The sequence below is a fragment of the Notothenia rossii genome (assembly GCF_949606895.1).
Source record: "Notothenia rossii genome assembly, chromosome: 9".
Classification (NCBI taxonomy): Eukaryota; Metazoa; Chordata; class Actinopteri; order Perciformes; family Nototheniidae; genus Notothenia; species Notothenia rossii.
In genome coordinates, this window is record NC_136907.1 from 71,753,066 (window position 1) to 71,771,734 (window position 18,669).

The 18,669-nt window shown below is 39.0% G+C and overlaps 1 protein-coding gene across 9 annotated transcripts in view; it reads right to left on the minus strand.

Moving 5' to 3' along the window:
- Positions 1–16,758, minus strand: part of piezo2b (piezo-type mechanosensitive ion channel component 2b) — a 107,067-nt gene extending 90,309 nt beyond the window's left edge. For 5 of the 9 annotated variants that reach the window (XM_079649238.1, XM_079649239.1, XM_079649236.1 and 2 more), the window contains exons 1-3: positions 16,205–16,758; positions 9,017–9,112; positions 1,553–1,678 (exon numbers count right to left, since the gene is read on the minus strand). In XM_079649238.1, coding sequence (XP_079505364.1) covers positions 1,553–1,678; positions 9,017–9,112; positions 16,205–16,268 — 286 coding nt within the window. In that variant the 5' untranslated portion in view covers positions 16,269–16,758. Of the gene's footprint in view, positions 1–1,552; positions 1,679–9,016; positions 9,113–10,954; positions 10,974–11,484; positions 11,614–12,608; positions 12,756–16,204 lie in introns of those variants that run through there. The other 4 variants (XM_079649237.1, XM_079649241.1, XM_079649240.1 and 1 more) reach the window with 4 other exon arrangements.
- Between the last annotated feature and the right edge of the window lie 1,911 nt (positions 16,759–18,669).

Below are 18,669 nucleotides of genomic sequence, written 5' to 3' on the forward strand. Positions count from 1 at the left end.
CCTGGTTCAACGACTGAACAAAAGGTATTTTTTGTTGTTTATAAAAGCTACAGCTGAATGAGATAATGTAGTTAATAAATGTATTCTTTGATATGGTTTAGCCTTTCTCAGGCTACAACATGGTTCAGTTTATGAATATTATTAAGGAATACAAATCCCTCTCCCGCAATGTTTACCAGCCTCCTTAGGCTTTTCAATCACAATCAATAAAGTGGAATAAAAACAATATTGTTAAAATGAAAATATGATTATGAAATATGTTCGTTGTTTAGAGTTATTCTAAGGCTTTACTCATTGGAAACTCGGTATGAGATACAGCACACTGTTGAGATGTCCGATCTGCCTGTTTTACACACTTTGACCAACAGGGGGGTTTGTGTTTAAATGGTTCAAATGAAGCCCATGATGAAGCCTCATGAGATGAACCCTTTTGCGAACCAATTGGCTGGAAAGCTTCAAAGCTTCATAAGGCTTCATCTCGCCATCACTAATGGTTTCTATCAATCTCTAGCTGAGTTGACAAAAATTGAGAACAAAATGAAAACGCTCACGTAGTGAGGATCAAAACTTTTACAAGAGCACATAGAGAGCATAGACCTTCCTTGGCAAAAGACAAAAACAAACGGACACTGAACACTGGGAGACTGGGGAATTTAAACACAGGGTAAGAAGACAAAGGTGGGAATAATCAGGGGCGGGACTGACGCTGATAGCACAGGAGACACAGAAGGAGTGACAGGTGAAAACAATCAGGAAATTAGACACACCAGGGAAACTAACGACAGACAGGAAAACACAGGGAAAAAAGACCAGACATTAAACAGGGAGGAAAACATGACAAGGAGAAAAGCAAAACACCCACTACCAGACACACACAACTAAAAACGTGACACAACACAAGAATGGTGACATTCACAGTTATAAATCCAATTCTAGAAGGGGCTGAACATCCATCAAGTTGCAATGCAATATTTTTTTTTTTCACACACACACACACACACACACACACACACACACACACACACACACACACACACACACACACACACACACACACACACACACACACACACACACACACACACACACACACACACACACACACACACACACACACACACACACACACACACACACACACACACACACACACACACACACACACACACACAGAGGAAAGAAACAGCTCGTAAAATGCCACCCACGGGTTTTAATGGCTGCAGTACTACCGGGTGCTCCTACTGCACGGGGAAAGAGGGTTAGAGGATCTGGTTTATATTTTGTCGTGTATCAAGTATTTCAGAATTAAAATACTAGATTTATCCTAGGGGAAATTAGGGTTTTGCAACACTTGCTCCATTTTAGAATTACATATTTCAAAGTGTCTTCCTGTATGTGTTTCAAAAGGTCTGCAAACAGAAATGAGTCAAATCCATTCTGCACCTTTATCCTTATTGACCTGCTGTGAGGTGTTTGACTTTCAGCATTCACAACAAACATCAGCACCTTCAGAGCTGCCGGGCACATAGAGGCTGCAGTGTGCTGTACTCACAGTTGAAGTCGGGGCTGATGGACTTCCCGGCCAGGAGGCTGTTGACGGTAATCTGATAGATGATGTGAAGCAGCACGAAAGACATGCTGGTGAAGCAGAGGGACTGCAGCAGACGCCCTGTGTGGCCTGCAGAGGAGGAGAGGAGGAGGAGAGGAGGAGGAGAGGAGAGGAGATACAGTGAGTTCACCAATAACAACACTCACTTTAAGGATTTCCACATGTCAGTTCTGCCGCTCATGCCAAGCAAACCAGAAAAACCTCTCTTTGCTGAGTATCTGTTTCTCTCTAGACACAGAGAGCAGACTGCAGATTTAATATTTTTGGAGTGGTGCAACATTAAAGGTGGGTTAGGTAAGTTTGAGAAACCGGCTCGAGATACACTTTTTGTTATATTCCATGGAATGCTCTTCACATCCCGATAGCAATGAATATTAAATGAATAAATACATAAAAACATTTCATCTGTGGAAGCCGTAGCGCTGTAAAAAGCACGACCAATCATCTGAGCCGGCCCGGCTAAAATAACTGGATGGCCTACCTGCCTGTCAGCCTTCCATCTGAGCACACACTTATCTCGTGCCCTTATTGGTCATGTGCGCGTTCGTGTGTGTTGGAGGAGGGGCTCTGGAAGGAAGTGGCAGATTTGTGCCGGCTGTGTATTTTCAAATTCTAGCGCACTCGAGCTGGTTTCTCCAAAATGACCTACCCCACCTTTAAGAAGCGCCTTTTTTTATATATTGTAGAGTGCTGAAGCCTGGAGTTGATTTGAAGGCGGAGGTGACTAGGAGAGGATTTTCAGTTGGCTGACATGTTATCCAAGGCGACTTACAATAAGTGCAAAAACCATAAAGATTCAAACTTCGCACAACAAAGAAAGTGCAGATATATTCGCTTCAAGCAAGTCATACCGTTCTAAGTGCTGGTGAATCAATTGTCCTGGTTAAAAGCTGTGAAAACGACTATAAAGCAAAGGTTATTTCAAATAAACCTCCTTGAGGACGACAAAACCTCTTATTCTCTTATTCTCTTATTCTCTTATTCATCATAGGAGTATTCGCACATTTTATTCTTTAGCTATGGTGGGGTTTTGTGTTAGCGGGAAATGACCATAAGAGCGACAGACACTGTACGGCGGAGTAACTGACCCTGGGTCTGTGTTTAATGTAGGTAAAGAATACAGCTGTCAGAGGACATCAGGATCCTGGGAGCGAGGAGCTGCCACACATGTGCAACAGATGCTTATTTTATAGTGCACCTACAGGTATTTGGGATAATTTCAGTAGTTGTTATGGCGATAATTCTCTATTGTAGGATTCATCAGACCCCCCCTTTTGTTTGGGTAGATACGTTTTCATCCTCAGGGTAGAAACAAACTTTATGGGACTTCTCTACTTTGATGAAGAAATGAAATTATGTTCCTTATAAGCCTTAAGAATATGTTGGACTGCATATCTGCACAGTTTGGTCTATTCCTTCTCCAGGGCAACATCTCCATCTCATTACATTTACTGCATCTTTGCGGGGAGTACGGTTTTACTGTAGTGTGTTGCACAATATCCTGGCTAAGGGGAAGCACTTCTGCTTAGCCTTGAGCCATCGAGGGCTAACCTTTTCAAATGTGTGCAACAACAGACCATTGTAGTAGGGCTGCTCAATTAATCGTATTTTAATCGCAATTACGATTATGGCTTGCGACGATTACGAAAACAACGTAATCGAAATAAAACGATTATTTTTGTATTGGTTTTTCAGTTGAATTATACTTAAAGTTCAGGGTAATCAACTGTTCAAAACACACTGTTCACATTTTTTCTCTCCAATAAATTGATGTTTTCAAAGTAAATGGATAATCGTTTTTAATAATCGTGATATCAATTATTGACCCAAATAATCGAGAATATGATATTTGCCATAATCGAGCAGCCCTACCTTGCAGGCAAATTAAATGTTGAAGTGAAAACAATTTGTGCTAATTTCCCATTGTTACAGTAACTCCCCGGGCTTTCACAAAGAGGGAAGGGAAGGCTTGTAAATACGGAGGTACGAGGACTTAGCGAGCTTCTCCGTCCAAATTCGTCCGAAGTCTCTGGACAAAACAAAAGCTTTGGCTCTGCTTCCTTTTTTTTCCTATTTGTAAAACAGCATTTTTGCTGTGTGACAGCCACCGTCTTGGTTGCCCAACGGTCCTCGAGCTTCATGATTCAGACTCAAAACGCCGTCCCACGAGTCCTTTTTACAGGCGTCCAAAACAGAGGGCATTGTTCAGCTTGGACCAACATTGGGACCTGATTTAATCGCATGCTGTTGCCAATTCATACGTCGGGGAGGGCCAATTAAATGTTTTTACTTTGCCAGCAGGGATGGATGTAACAAATTAAATAAAATCAAACACTGTACACAACTATAAGGGACCATTGTTATGCTACTGTATCCTCACTCCACTACAATAAGTACTTTTTCTGCTACTCCAGCTTTAGTGATAAGTTACTTTTACAGGAACAAATTATTACAAAACACAAATCACAAACACATTATGTATAACTACTACATTATATGGTGTAAAGTATACTTTTCTGTAACAGGGCATTTTGCTATAATTACTCATTTTACTCTTGGTTACTTTTAGGTATGTTTTTTAAAGTATCTTTATTGAGAGAAACAGTGGTAAAGGTCGGACACTGCATATGCTAAAAACTGAGCTATCGTGCAGCCCAACTTACATTGTGATGAGAATACTTATGTCTTCTTACTTTAAGTATTTCCACATTGTGGTACTGCTAACTTTACTTGCTTGTGTTCAGAGTACTTTTGGCACGGATATCATTCAGACAAAAAAAGGTAGAAAGTTGTGTCTTAAAAAAGGTGTCATAAAAATAGATTTAAGGAAAAGCAAAACTAAGTGATGCGTTTAATCCAGACACCCTCTGTTAGAAGTCTACTAGCTTAAACATAAACCTGATCAATCATCCGTAACATCAAATATTTATATAAATTCATGCAACAAGACTAAAAGACTCCCCAAAGGGAAATTGTAATCGTGGTGCCTTTTCAACCAGGCATATAGCACCTAGTGTAAAGGCTCTTTAAACGGCCGCTGCACATACAGTATGAGAGCAGCCGTTTGTTCACCTCCACTGAGAGTTGGATGCCTTCAAGGGGATGTGGAGCCAAAACCTCGTATCATGACATTAGAGAGTACATCCCAAACAACAGCAGCCAGTGGCACAAGAGACTTTCTGTCTTGTGAGGATTGGAGTCTTGTTTACTGACATATCCTTGGGCACAGCGCACTGTTGTGGCTTTTGAAAGCAAACTTAATCTGATGAATTATTCATGTCATACATTTGGTTTAACTTAACTTTAAATCACAACAGAAAAAGTGAAACAGACCATCAAAATAAAGAACATAGCAAACATATCTCTCTCTAAAACAATTCAAGTGTGTCTCTTTTCGGCACAATGAGATGTGGGTCAAATCTGTGTTTTTGTGAGTTTATTGTCAGTGTGGATTGATGGTGGTTTTTGTACATTAATTAAGTGAACAATTACTGTACGGTAACTCACAAATTCTCATTATCTACTCAAGATTATAACCATTAAATAGCCCAATTAAAACCACAGTGTAGTAATGACTTTAAACCTACTTTTTATCCTTGATGAATACAGTCCTGTCGTTAAACAGACAGTTGATAATGAAACAGAATGATAAATGTTGGCAAAGCAATGACAATCATCCTCAACCACATCCAGTTGTTCCTTCTAATTATATACACTGGTGTGGCAGCTAAATTAAATCCCTTTTTCATTCAAGAATATAACAAATATGTATCCAATACAATTATAGTTTCCAATCATTTCATATTCAGTCAAAAGTAATCCTGTGAATAAGACCTTTCTCATTGAAACGTCCTCACACAAAAACAGCTTTGATGTGATGTTATTGGTTCTTTTACAATACTTATTATTATTTCATTATTAAAATAATCACTTTAACTTTTGGTAACTTTGTTTAATTGTAAATACTGAATCTTGGATAATAATATTAAAAGGTGGGGTAGGTAAGTTTGAGAAACCGGCTCGAGATACACTTTTTGTTATATTCCATGGAATGCTCTTAACATCCCGATAGCAATGAATATCTGAAGTGCTTTGACAAAAAATCCATTAAAAAAATGTCATCTGTGGAAGCCGTGGTGTAAAAAGCACGACCAATCATCTGAGCCGGCCCGGCTAAAATAACTGGATGGCCTACCTGCCTGTCAGCCTTCTCTGTGCACAAACTTATCTCGTGCCCTCATTGGTCATGTGCGCGTTTGTGTGACGTGCAATCACCGGTAAATGCACTTTAACACAGGGGTATCTCCTCTTGCACTTTATATGTCCTTGCTGCTATATTGTATTACCATGTCATAAATACTTGTGTGTTCTGCTCTTGCTCTTTTGCACCTTTTGCATATCATGTATTTTGTTTTTGCTATGTTTGTAAAATGTAATTTTCTTAAATGTTTTATGTGAGGGACTGTGGATGGAAATGAGCTCAAAGCTAAATCTGGCACTGTTACGCTTGATACATTTGAATGTTTTAAAGGTCCCATGTCATGCTTTTCCGGTTATTACCCGTCCCCTTGTGTGTTATGAAGGTTTTTATACATGTAAACGGTCTGCAGAGTCAAAACCCTCAAAGTACGCCCTGTAGCGAGTAAAACTCGAACACAGAAAATACCTCCCCAAAACGCCTCGTTGGAGAAACGTCACTGTCCATTGATTCTTCCGGGTAACTCATAATATCATGCGTTACCCGGAACCAAATGGACCAATCCGTGGAGCTCTTACGTTAAGCCCCCGTTGATTGGTCCAAATTGACCAATCAACGGACTTCCTCACACACACACTCAGTGCATGCAGCTCTGCTGATCTCTCCTCCCTGGCTGCAGGCTGATAACAGACAGTTGGGATCGCGGCGAAATTCTCTCTGCAGACCCATTCTCACAGCGTTTATCAACCTTTTTCTTACTCAATATCAAGCCACACTTATTGTTTTTACTTCGGCTGTGACTTTGTGTGTGCTCAGGGTGAGTTTGGCTGTGTTTCGCTGTGTATCGCTAAACAAGGAAACCACACCTCCACGGAGCTCAGCGCGATTCACAACGTCCCGACCAATCAGAGCACACTGTGCTCACAGGGAGGGTGGAGGCTGGAGCTATTGGAGCTACAACGAACCGTTAAAGGCAGAGAGTGAAATTCAGTGAATACACGTAGTTTACAGAGATAACCAATGTGAGTTTGGAAAATTGCACAATATAAATCTATTCTAGTAGACCTCAATAATGGAATTATGATCAGTGGAAATGGCCATGACATGGGACCTTTAAGTGTTCATTACTGTGCATTGTCCCTGCCAAATAAACGATTAAATGAAAATGAAAAGTGTATTTTCAAATTCTAGCGCACTCGAGCTGGTTTCTCCAAAATTACCTACCCCACCTTTCACTTTAACAGACACTTGATTTATTGTTAAGCAGTCTGTTTTATCAACAGGTATGTGAGTCTGGTGCCTTCTTGGAGATTTCAATTAATTTAATTTAATTCGTTTTTTCATGACATATTGAAAATGTTGTTTGCATACCAAACCATTTTAACATGGTAAAATATAGACATATAGAGCTGTCCATGGCCAAGCTCCAGCCTACATTAATGACCCGATCCACCCTCATAGCACAACCTGGGCCCTAAGGTCCTCTGAGCAAGGCCTCCTAAGGGTGCCCCGAACGAGGCAGAAAACCATGGGTGATCGTGCCTTTGAGGCGGTGGCCCCAAGGCTCTGGAACAAACTACCCCAGAAAATAAAAACCTCTGCCTCAATAGAGATTTTTAAGGGGCAGTTAAAGACCCACCTCTTCCGACAGGCCTTTGGGTCGTCGGAGGAGGTGAGTTAGTAGCTGTCTTTTATTGGTGTGTTATCGTATGTTTTATCCTATGTATTACCTGCTGCTGTTTTATTCTACATTTTATATTTGTACTGTGAATTGTGTACTGTACTGTAAAGCACTTTGTTCATCCGTGTTGAGAAGGGTGCTATGTAAATAAAGTTGTACTTACTTACTTAACGTGGTGTCAAAAATAAAGGTAAATATAGATTAGTCAAATCTACCCATGAAGCAAAACCTCATGGTGCAATTGTATACTTTCAACTACTTAAATCTAAATAGTCAGTAGATGAACTTGTTTTTTAAATATTAAGTCTTACAACCCAGCTTCCTTAGTTCATTGCAGTCAGAGTGTTGTTGGTGTTGAAGTATCTCAAAGCACAACACTGCATTATCTTAAATGGAGAGACCGGACACTTAGGTTTTACACTAATGACTAACCACTAAAGGTTGACCCACGTTTGAAGTCAACAGCTATCAGACACACATGAATGCTTGAGCTTTACTCGAAGACTTCTCTCTTTAACTATTGATGAGAGTGTAAGTGGTCCACTTTCTCCTCTTCCTCCTTTACTTCCTGACTGTTATTTCAGCCGGAGAGACGAGCACAGACGGCTCTTCGGACTGGATGTTGCTCCCTCCGTCAATATAGGTTTATGTATAATTAAACACTGCATGTGGTGTCCTACAGAAACCCACATTATGTGAGTGGAATGAATAAAGGCGACCGCAATCCCACATCCATCACCCGTAAGGAGAACAGTCACCTCGCTCTCATAATCCTCAGCCTGTGATTTACAGTATATTTCTTTAGAGGACAAGGCCCCGCTGAAGAGTCGTGGAAGATCGTTCGCCCGCTTTAAAGATGGTTTCCATTTTTACCGAACTCATATCTAAATACCAAATACCATTGTCTGAATTAACTAATACCATTTGTCAAAAGCAGGCAGACCATGCTGTTGTGAAATAAACCCATCTAAGGAATCAGTGAAGCCTTAGGAGCAACTTTTATATCCCCGTGTATAAATATACACGGGGATATAATAAAAGTGGTCAGCCATTATTAAAAACAGACTTCATCTCAATTTTCTTTTCTCTTCTGGGTCTTTTTCTCCAACAGCATAGCTTGTTTGTTTAGTATGTTATCATTTTGATGGACATTATCTGTCAAAATAAACCAACTCCAAGCCTAAAATATTAATTATCATCTCATGGACGTTAGATCTGACCCTGATGGATCACGTCTCCCTATCTCTGATCTTGCTGGCTTGTGGATCATTTTATATTGTTACAGATGGACTCCTTCCCGCACTAACCGATATTACCTTTCATGGGCTGAACTATGCGCCAAATCTATCCTCATCTCAAAGAAAATTCAAGTCCCCTCGAGAAGGGCTGGTTCACATTACAGAGAACAATAACTCAAGTCAAACTGGAGGCTTTTTGGGAAACAGACAAGCGTCTCCAGGCGATGGACGAAGCCCAAGCCGCCATCGATGTGTCAAAGTATCAAAGAGAGTTGAACTGAATAGCTCACCTTGCATTGTTGTGCTTGTGGGCTCCGCGAAGAGTGGGATAAGAAGGAGATAGATGAGGTAGACGAAGGACAGGCCATTGTACCTGAACAGGCAAGCTGCAGGAACAAAAGGGACACAAAGATACAGATTAAACAGCAAATCCATTTAAAGTCCACAAACTCTACCGTGTCATGAATGCTTTGCGTGCATACCGTAAAGTTTAACAGTAAATAAACTCCAGAAGCTGGCAGAGGTGTAACAAGCTGCCTGATCAGGAGTCGTCATTGAAAATCAACTTAACACAGATTTAAGAGAAACATGTGGTGAAGCGTATTAAAATGTTCCTGGTGTAGAAAAGCTGCTCGCGGCCATTAAAGCCAGATCGTTCCTTTAACACTTTCTCACCAGCCTCCGAATCTGTTCATCTGGTCTGCATCACAAAATGAGGATCAATAATCACCCTTGGGTGTTACGATGGATAATTAACTAAATGAGCCTCTCTCTGCTCTTTAGTGCTGCAGCTTTATATATCATATGGGAAGATTTCATTTAGCAAGAATCTCATAGTACCTAATGGACTGTGAGCATTATTGAAACTGGATGCTTTATTACCAAATCAGCAAGAACAAGATGACTAAACGTTTTGTAACAGAGTGGCTTCAGGCACCAGATGTTCAATACACATGTTGGACCTCTGAGTTTGGAAAACAGGAAACAACTTGTAGTTGCCAAAGTATAAAAAGGAAACACATCCACACGCAGCGTGAAGAGTTTGAAATGTGACGACCAGTGTCTGAAAATAATTATGTACTTGGTATAAGTATTTTAGATCAAGACCTACATAGAGATTTGATGTTGATTCATTTCAACTTTTACTTATTTTTCCCTGGAACTTTTGTTCACTTTAATTTATGTCATCGATGATTGTTGATTTAATAAAGTCACTCAAATAAACAGTTACCTCAGTGCTTAAGTCACTCCTTGTTTCAAATGACGACATAGCATTATTGTTTCCTTAACAACTGAAACAATTAGAAAATCAATCAAATAATTATATAAGAAACTGTTTGGATATTTGTTGCAAAACATGTTGTGCTTCTCCAATGGAAGGATTTGCCAATTGTTTTCAACTTTATTTAATTGTAAACTGCATATCTTTGGGTTGATCTAATCTATAATGAACAAAACTTGTTGATTTAATGCATTGTTTCAGTATTTAGGGTTGTGTCCCTCCACATTACATTTTATTACGTAACTCCACACACTCACCCTTTCCCGAAAACACACACACACTCACCCTTTCCCTCCCACACAGACACACACACATTCACCCTTTCTTTCCCTCCCACACACACACACACACACACACACACACACACACACACACACACACACACACACACACACACACACACACACACACACACACAAAGAAGTCTTTTAAGCCCATGATGAAAGTTTTAACACATAAGTGCAAACATGACTTCAAAAAACATTAATTGACGTATTGATCCTTAACACACCTCATTTCCCAGAGAGTGACCATCTGCTCTTTTACCAGTTAAACGGCTCACACAACCCGCTGACTCAACATCAATTAACGCGTCTAAAATGAACCACATTGTACTAAACACTTACCCATTTCCCCGCTGAAGCCTATGCAGAAAGCACAGCCTGAGGTTTTTTTTTTAACAACCGGAGATGTAAAATCATTAAATATTTCACATTTACAACCTAGAGAATTTTAGGTTTTCAGAATCCTACAGAAAAAATGTTATAAGTCCCTTCCTGTCTGACATTACTTTGAAAATGTTTAGGTCAGGAGGTATCCAGGGAATGGAGGGAAGTACACAGTAACCTTGTAGAAAATGCGGGCACACATTTTGACCTCACAAATTTCTCTAAGCGGTTAAATCAACAAGCACAAAGTTTACAACCAGGTCGGCTGCGTGAGTTACCGTCACAGTCGCAGAGATCGGCCCGTCTGGGCTGCTACTTGTCTTGATCTACTGAAAAATTACACTTAACTGCTGAAAATTGAGCTTTTATTTATCTTTGCACACTCAATGGAGCTATTCATTGACATTTGACTTGGCTCCGACTTCTCCCTAGCTGGAGCTCTACGGTAAGTGAACCTTCAGGTTTTCTCTGTGCTCTGATACGGACCAATGAAAACTAACAAAAGTCAATAAATGTTATGGAGGACTATCATCTTTGAGCAAAAAACACTTACATATGATGTGATTAGGTTTCAAGTATGCACGAATGCTTGATATGCATGATGGTCCAATCGTCAATATAACACCATAATAAAACACTTGATCATATCATACTTTATCATTATCTTTAGACGGGGGACTTTTACAACCTAAGTTTCTAGTGGGAATGATTCAGAATCTTTACTTTTTGGACAAACTCACTGCAACATTTCTTTCCACACCCACTTAATTTGATCTTCGTTAAATGTAGCATTAAATTAGCTCCAAACCTGCCCAAGTTGGTAGCCCAGAGCCTGCTGCCTACATTATTCATCTGTTCGTAGTTAGAAATCTAAAGAAGGCCTTGTGTATCTTTACAGATAATCTATTCGTATCTGCATGACTCTGCTCCCACTGTTACCCTGCAGACACTTGACCTCAGTCTTCCTGACCATTTGCCTTCGCTGCATGACTCACCATCTGAGGATTTTTACACAAGGAATGAAAATAAACCGCCGTTTTTTTCAGACATCAGATTACTGAAAACCTCCACATCTAGTCTGAATCAGGCTTTTGTCTCTCCCAGTAAAATCTGTTATTACAGCCAAACAAAGCCTAAACACATGAGAGCAAGGCAGTCTTAAATGTGAAGTTAAACCCAACTGATTTCAAAGTTTGAGTTTGAAAACATAAATGTCATGATAGAAGATAAGGAGGTGTGGTGCCTGGCCAGAGAAAGCACTGGGTGATAACAAAGGAATTTAAGCAGCACTGAAGAACATAAAGAGCACACCACAAGTAGCCTATATACCCACCACTGTGCAGAGTTTAACAGCTTTCAGAAATGTATAAATGAGTAGTTGATAGATCTTTAAAAACAAGGGTAAGTAATAATAGACAATAACTTCTGAGGCCGCTTTTAGTCCATTTAAGTCTATTCGAAGATAAGACGTGTGTTTGTGTATTAGCTAAATACTCACTAGCCATACTAGCTAACTAACTGACACTAGAAGCTAGTGTTAACTCATTTATCAGAACCATGTGGTGTTACTAACAAATAAAGAAGTAGCAAACATTAAGCTTACAGTATAATGGTAAATGTTATAGCTACAGTATTATTTCAAAATAAAAGCACAAGTAGGAAAGAAGCCTACTGAAATGTGCTAACGTCAACTAAGCTAACATTAGCTAGCATAAGCTAGTTGTCATAAGAGAAATAGTTTACATGAGGCTGTTTTATTGTAGTATAGTATTTTAGTATAAAGTATAGCAACATAAATTGAGCAAGAGGACGATTATTATGTTTTTGATTAAACTTGTTGTTTGACACAGTCATATTTAGTTAGGTGTTCATTTTTATATTTCAGACGACTAAAGCATAACTGAAATGTGAAACAATTATTCCTTTATTTACATTTACTTACATCCGTGACTCTTCTTCGTGTATCTCTTGTCCTTCATCCTGAATGTTGGTTTCACACCGCTGAATTTTTAATGAATTATCTTTCCTTTTGTTTACCTCTGGAAACTTGTGGTTTGCCAAGTTTGGTCAACAGACTGAACTAACATGGTCACTCAAAATTATCCACTGTTTTTATCATTAAAAGTTTGTCTTATTTGTCCCTGTTTTAAGTAGACTTGTTTTGTTTTTAATAGAACACAGCTTTTTGATAAAACAATAATACAATAACAGCTAAGTTGCTATTGTTGACACTACATGACATTTTATACCAAATGACAGGTTTTTTTGGTGGATTTAAAGCATTATTTTAAGACCAAAACCTCTTCTCTAAAGTATCATGAAGGTGCCAAATGCTGCCGATTCTCCAAAACATGCCCCAAAACTGCCAAAGTGAGTAACAACATATACGTCATCAGTATAATTGATGTATTATTAGGTAAACTTTTATTTACTGTTGAGTACATTTCAAGCATACATGTGATTTTTTCCAGAGCATCACAACTTGTGTAACAGGGACATTAGAGAGCAGTCATTCTTTTTAAAGAGGTGCTTGTTGTCTGTCTTGTTTTAAAACGTGTATCACAATGGATCCCTTGTCTTTAACTGTAAACCAAATCTTCCTTTGCGTACAAATGAATAACCTAAACCTCAACCGGTTCTCACTTAATATCCACCAAATGGTTTTAATCTTAATTGGAATCAATGGACCAACAAAATGATGGATTATATGATATTTAAGAGTTTTCTTATGGTTCTCAAATTACATTTTTAATAATCTGTGGAAAAAACACGTTTTTATAATATGGAAAATATTAGTGGCATTAAAAATATGAACACAGAGAAGAGGATTCATTTTCTTGTGTGACTTTCTGCATGATTAAGACCCAATGTCTTTTTCATATCTATGTTGTCTTTTAAGTCCCAATTGAAACCTACAGCATCATGATTCCAGTAGTGTTCCCATCATCTGCATCAACCAGCTCTACTCAACACATCCCTCTGTAAAAGTCTCACTACGAGTTTGAATTCAGATCAGACATTTGGGAAATGGCATGCTCATAATCGTGTTCTCCTTCGAAACTATTCCAGTAAACACGTAAACAGCATCCTGTTTGATCAGCTAAACTGTGACTGTGTGCAAGTTAGTGTGTGTGTGTGTGTGTGTGTGTGTGTGTGTGTGTGTGTGTGTGTGTGTGTGTGTGTGTGTGTGTGTGTGTGTGTGTGTGTGTGTGTGTGTGTGTGTGTGTGTGTGTGTGTGTGTGTGTGTGTGTGTGTGTGTGTGTGTGTGTGTGTGTGTGTGTGTGTGTGTGTGTGTGTGTGTGTGTGTGTGGTAAAGGAGACTGTGTACACATACAGCCCAGCAGTACTGTGCTTTTCAAAAGAGGTGCTGTCAGATGGCCAACAGGGAAACAGACTAGGTAACGTCAGCAGTCAAGTCTTTCACTATAGGACATGAGAAAAGAGCGGGTGTGCATGCATATATTGCACTACAGAACATATACAGTAAGGGAGATGTTTGGAGTCGGGTAACATCTGCTGTACTGCAGTGTATTTCCTCTCTGGTTATTCAGCAATGAGAAGCCAAAAAATATATTTTTTTAGTTCAGTTTTGTCCCTCTAATGCATGACATTACACCCTGAAAAATTTGTCTTACCATTTATCTCAGCCACAAGTGTTACAAATAAGAAAGGAACAAAACATAGCTGATAGGTTGATGGTTATTGATTATTGATGGAAATCTAAACAATTCCTTTTTAATTAAGATGAGATTTTTGACTGTCAAACAGAAACAAGAAAGAGAAGTAAGCTGCTTTTATCTCCTAACCTGTTCCTGAATACTTTCCCTTTTTTCCACTTTACATTTCCTTCATCCTGTCAGTTCTTCTGTGCACAGCTGCAGTGAATGACAAGCTCTCATTTGCACTTTGAAAAAACATCAAATATTAAAGGTATGTTTACGATAAAAGGGAAAGGCAATTCTTTCCTCCCTCACAACCACATTATTAATTCATACTGTTAAAACGACTTTCCACGAATTAATGGAGACAATGCATGGCCTCACGATTGCTTTTGGAAATAAAAGGGGGCCGTCGGGCTGTCAAGTGATGCATTATGGCGGCTCTGAGTGGGTCTTATCTATAGAAAGCATGCTGTTAGCTTTAAAAGTACCTCAGCTCCATAAGTCTTACACAGACACCACAGTGGAACCTCAGTGGCAGTTAGACGCTAATCATGTTTCACTTGTGGCCTACCACAGAATCAAAGCTTAAAACACAAAGTAAACTGCATTTAATAGAGTCTGCAAGGTGCCATCATGCCTCCAGCCACACATTCTAAATCAGTGTTTTGATTGAGTGTCTCTTTCTCAGTGAAATTAGGGATATCTCAGACTTTTACCTTCTGTTTAAAGCTGCTAAAAGTCACTTCTAAATCCAAATAAGCTGCCAAGTTTGACTGTGACTCATCTTCAAAATCTGCAGTGAATCAAACAAAACTTTCACTAACACAGCAACAATAACTTCATCTGTGCAGAGTGCTTAGTAAACAAACCAAGAACTCACTGATTGAATCTCAAAATGTGGAAACATGACATAGCTCTAACACTGTCATGGCAAGTTAAAAGTGAATACACAATATAAACACTACATTCATTTACTGGATATATAGTCAGCAGCTAAACAATCGATTCAAAGACAATTGATTCGTTATTAGGGAGGTTATCCAAACTCAGAAACCACACAAAAAAACCGCAGAAATTAATATATAATGTTATTAAGATATAAATAACACAGTCTAACGGCAAGTTGATGCCTTGTTTGACCCACATAGGAAACCTGATAGTGAGGAATAGTTTCTGTTCTTATTCTTATTATAGCAAAGTGGTTTGTGATTTGATTATTTCTGCATTTCAAACTTTGGTTAGAGAAAAAGATGCACTTAATATGTCTGTATTTTAATATCCTACATTTCTAGAACACACAAACTGAGACATGTACGCTGTGCAGAGAGCATGGAGGTTGTTTCTGCAGTGACTGGACCCTGTGTTGTCGGCTGTGTTTCCTTTACCAAATCCAATCAAATGTAACAGCCAGGTAGAGAGTGTTGCTGGTACACCTCTCTTTTTAATGTTCTTAATTGTAAGATAATGTGTGATATATATTGCTTTTGTTTTGTCACAGCTTTAAAGCACACAGCAGTGAAGATTAATTAACTGTGACCTCCAGCATCATGAGGTCAATCACACATCATTATAAAAGCCTATTCAATGTTCACACAATCATTCATTTGATTTCTGCTGTTAAGTTTTTACATGCTCATATACTTCAGGTGTGTACCATTGTAGCTCAGAATTAGAATTAATGTGACAGATTATTTCAAAAACTGTCATAACATTAAAAAATAAGCTACATCCTTCCTTAAATGTTAATGAATTACTCTAAAAGGATAAGATCCGATAAAGTATACGAGGTATTCATTAACCTGGCACATTAAGAGCATTATTGGCCAATTTAGAATGCGTAAAAAGTGTGGATAGGAAAACACTCACCAGCAACAAGACACAGAGGCAGCAGCAGCCTGAAGACCAGCCCGCACACCATCTCAGAAGCCATGGTTCCGTGTTGAATCCAGGTAAAAGTAGCCGGGAAATGTCTCTTTTTTTAAGGTTTCTCTTTCATCCCAAACTGCTGCGCTCTGTCAAACCCCAGCTGACATCAAACTGGCGCTCCTGCACACATCACTTTCCCCCGGTGACACCTGGACTCCGCTGGTTATTCCACAGTGAGAGATTGCGCATTTACAGAGGTTCCCCACAGCAGGCATGTCACCATGCATGATATCGTTTTTAGTTTCTCAGACGTGTTGCAAAGTCATTTTGCACAAAACTGAGCAGCGGGCTCATGTGCGCAAACAGAGAAATACCGGAGAAAAGGAACCAAGAAGTCCTGAAATCCAATTAACCGGATTTTTGTATACCTTAAAACCACATTAAAGAGAAAGTTAACAATATATTGAAAAGTCTGGTAACTCTTCGTCTGTGAAGCGTGACAGAAACACGAAATATAACGGGATAATGCACCCTTCCCTTTTCTGCCCCCTTGGTGAAATTTGACTTTCTGACTTCTGGTGTGGATTGTGTTCACCAACAGGAGGCTACAGGACGAGTTTGTGATTGGCAGCTGCTTCAGCCAATCAGAAGGCTGCTTCTAGTAACCGGTCCAGCCTACTAGGATAATTGGAAGCAAGAGGTGGGACAGGGAGATGGTTAGAAATACCACAAGTATTAAAAGATAACGTGTCCAAAATCCACAGCTTATTTTATTTCACTAAAACTATTTCCCAATAGTTTAGTATTTAATCTGCATACTTAGGTATATATAAACATTGTACAAGCACGATAACCTCCAAGAAGGTTTTATAAATGTTACTGGCTTATAAATGATTATTGTATCCCCTCAGGTCTGTCCAGCTGTTCATTAATAAGAAACAGCGACACCTACTGGATCTGATCAAAGCAGCACACTCACTTCAATGTAATCCTTGTTACCACAACACAAGGCCTGTCAGATTTGTCCTTGAAGGAAGGAAAAGAAAATAGTTTTAACAAAGACGTTTTCAGTTCAGAGCATTGTAGCAAAAACATCTTCTCTGATTACATGTAATCTAATAATATGCTGAGTAAACAGACATCTTGTGACTCAAACTTCAACTCCAGAACACTCGGATATATTTCCAAAATGTCCAAAATGTTGAGGACATTTAAGGGGATTTGCATCATTGTGGTCGTTGTCTTTTGGATAACATGCACAAGTTTAATCCCTCTGACCGCTGCTGAAGTTTCCTTGACCAATAACCTTTCTCTCTGTAAAAAACAACCAACAAAAAGCCCTTATGTTTTTATTTACACTGTTTTCATTCTTTTTTATTTGGTTTTTCAGGTCATTTAAAGAAAATAATGAGAATTATATGCAAAAATGCACATATTTAGTGAGAAAATTATGAAAAGATGTTGTCATGAAGTACATTTTCATGAATCTCTTCATTGGAATAATATTACAGATGTTTTTAGTTACTACATAACAGTTTTGATGTTTGATGACAATGTTTTACTGCTTCCTTTGGAACATAAATTACAATCAAAATGTAAAAAATGTCTGATTTGGATTGCTGTAAATAATTTATAAAATGAGCATTGAACACAACATATTGTAACAAGGGAATACATATGTATAAGTTAAATTACTGTAACTAGTTTTTACATTATTGTCAAGATATCAAATCACGTGAAACTCCACTAATGTTTATTTATCACAGCTGTTTACATTCAAGCACAAACCAAGGAGCTAACCTTGTGTAACTCCTTCTCTACTATAGAGGGGGAGCCAAGTTTAAAGTATTTACATATGATAAAAACAAATCGATGGTGTATGCGTATGTTTAATGACTTTATTGACAAGGAAATTATTTATGCTGTTTCCTCTCTGTCTTCTGGAGTGCATTAGGCAGGAGGAAAACATTGTATATGATAGGAGACGTCAGGACTGAGCCAAACGACCCTCTGTGTGGAAAACACTTAAAGCTGCAGAGGTCCTGCTTCGGGTTGAGATGAATCACCGTTTGGCGTGGTCACCAAAATGGATTTAGTTTATTAAAAAAATTAAATAAACAGCTGAATTCTTTTGAGGGAAAAGCTTACTTTAAGAGATCATCAACATGCTCGCTTTCTGCCCTGCAGCTTCACTTTCCCCTGGAAATACAGAGGCTCTGCTGCAGCCGTCCAGGAGGCCCTGAACTGCAGCCAGCCATGATCAATAACCAACCTCAAAACATGGCAGCGCTTGATTTGTTTCTGCTGTTTGAAGTCGGGCCCTGGTGATCTAATCCCTCAGATGGATGGGAATCTTAAGTAACATTTGCCTTTGATCCATTATTCATCCAATTCCTGAGAGGTCGTCATTGACAAATCGGCAAAATGTACAAACGAGTTTCACAGAGAACACAGGGAAGGTTCAG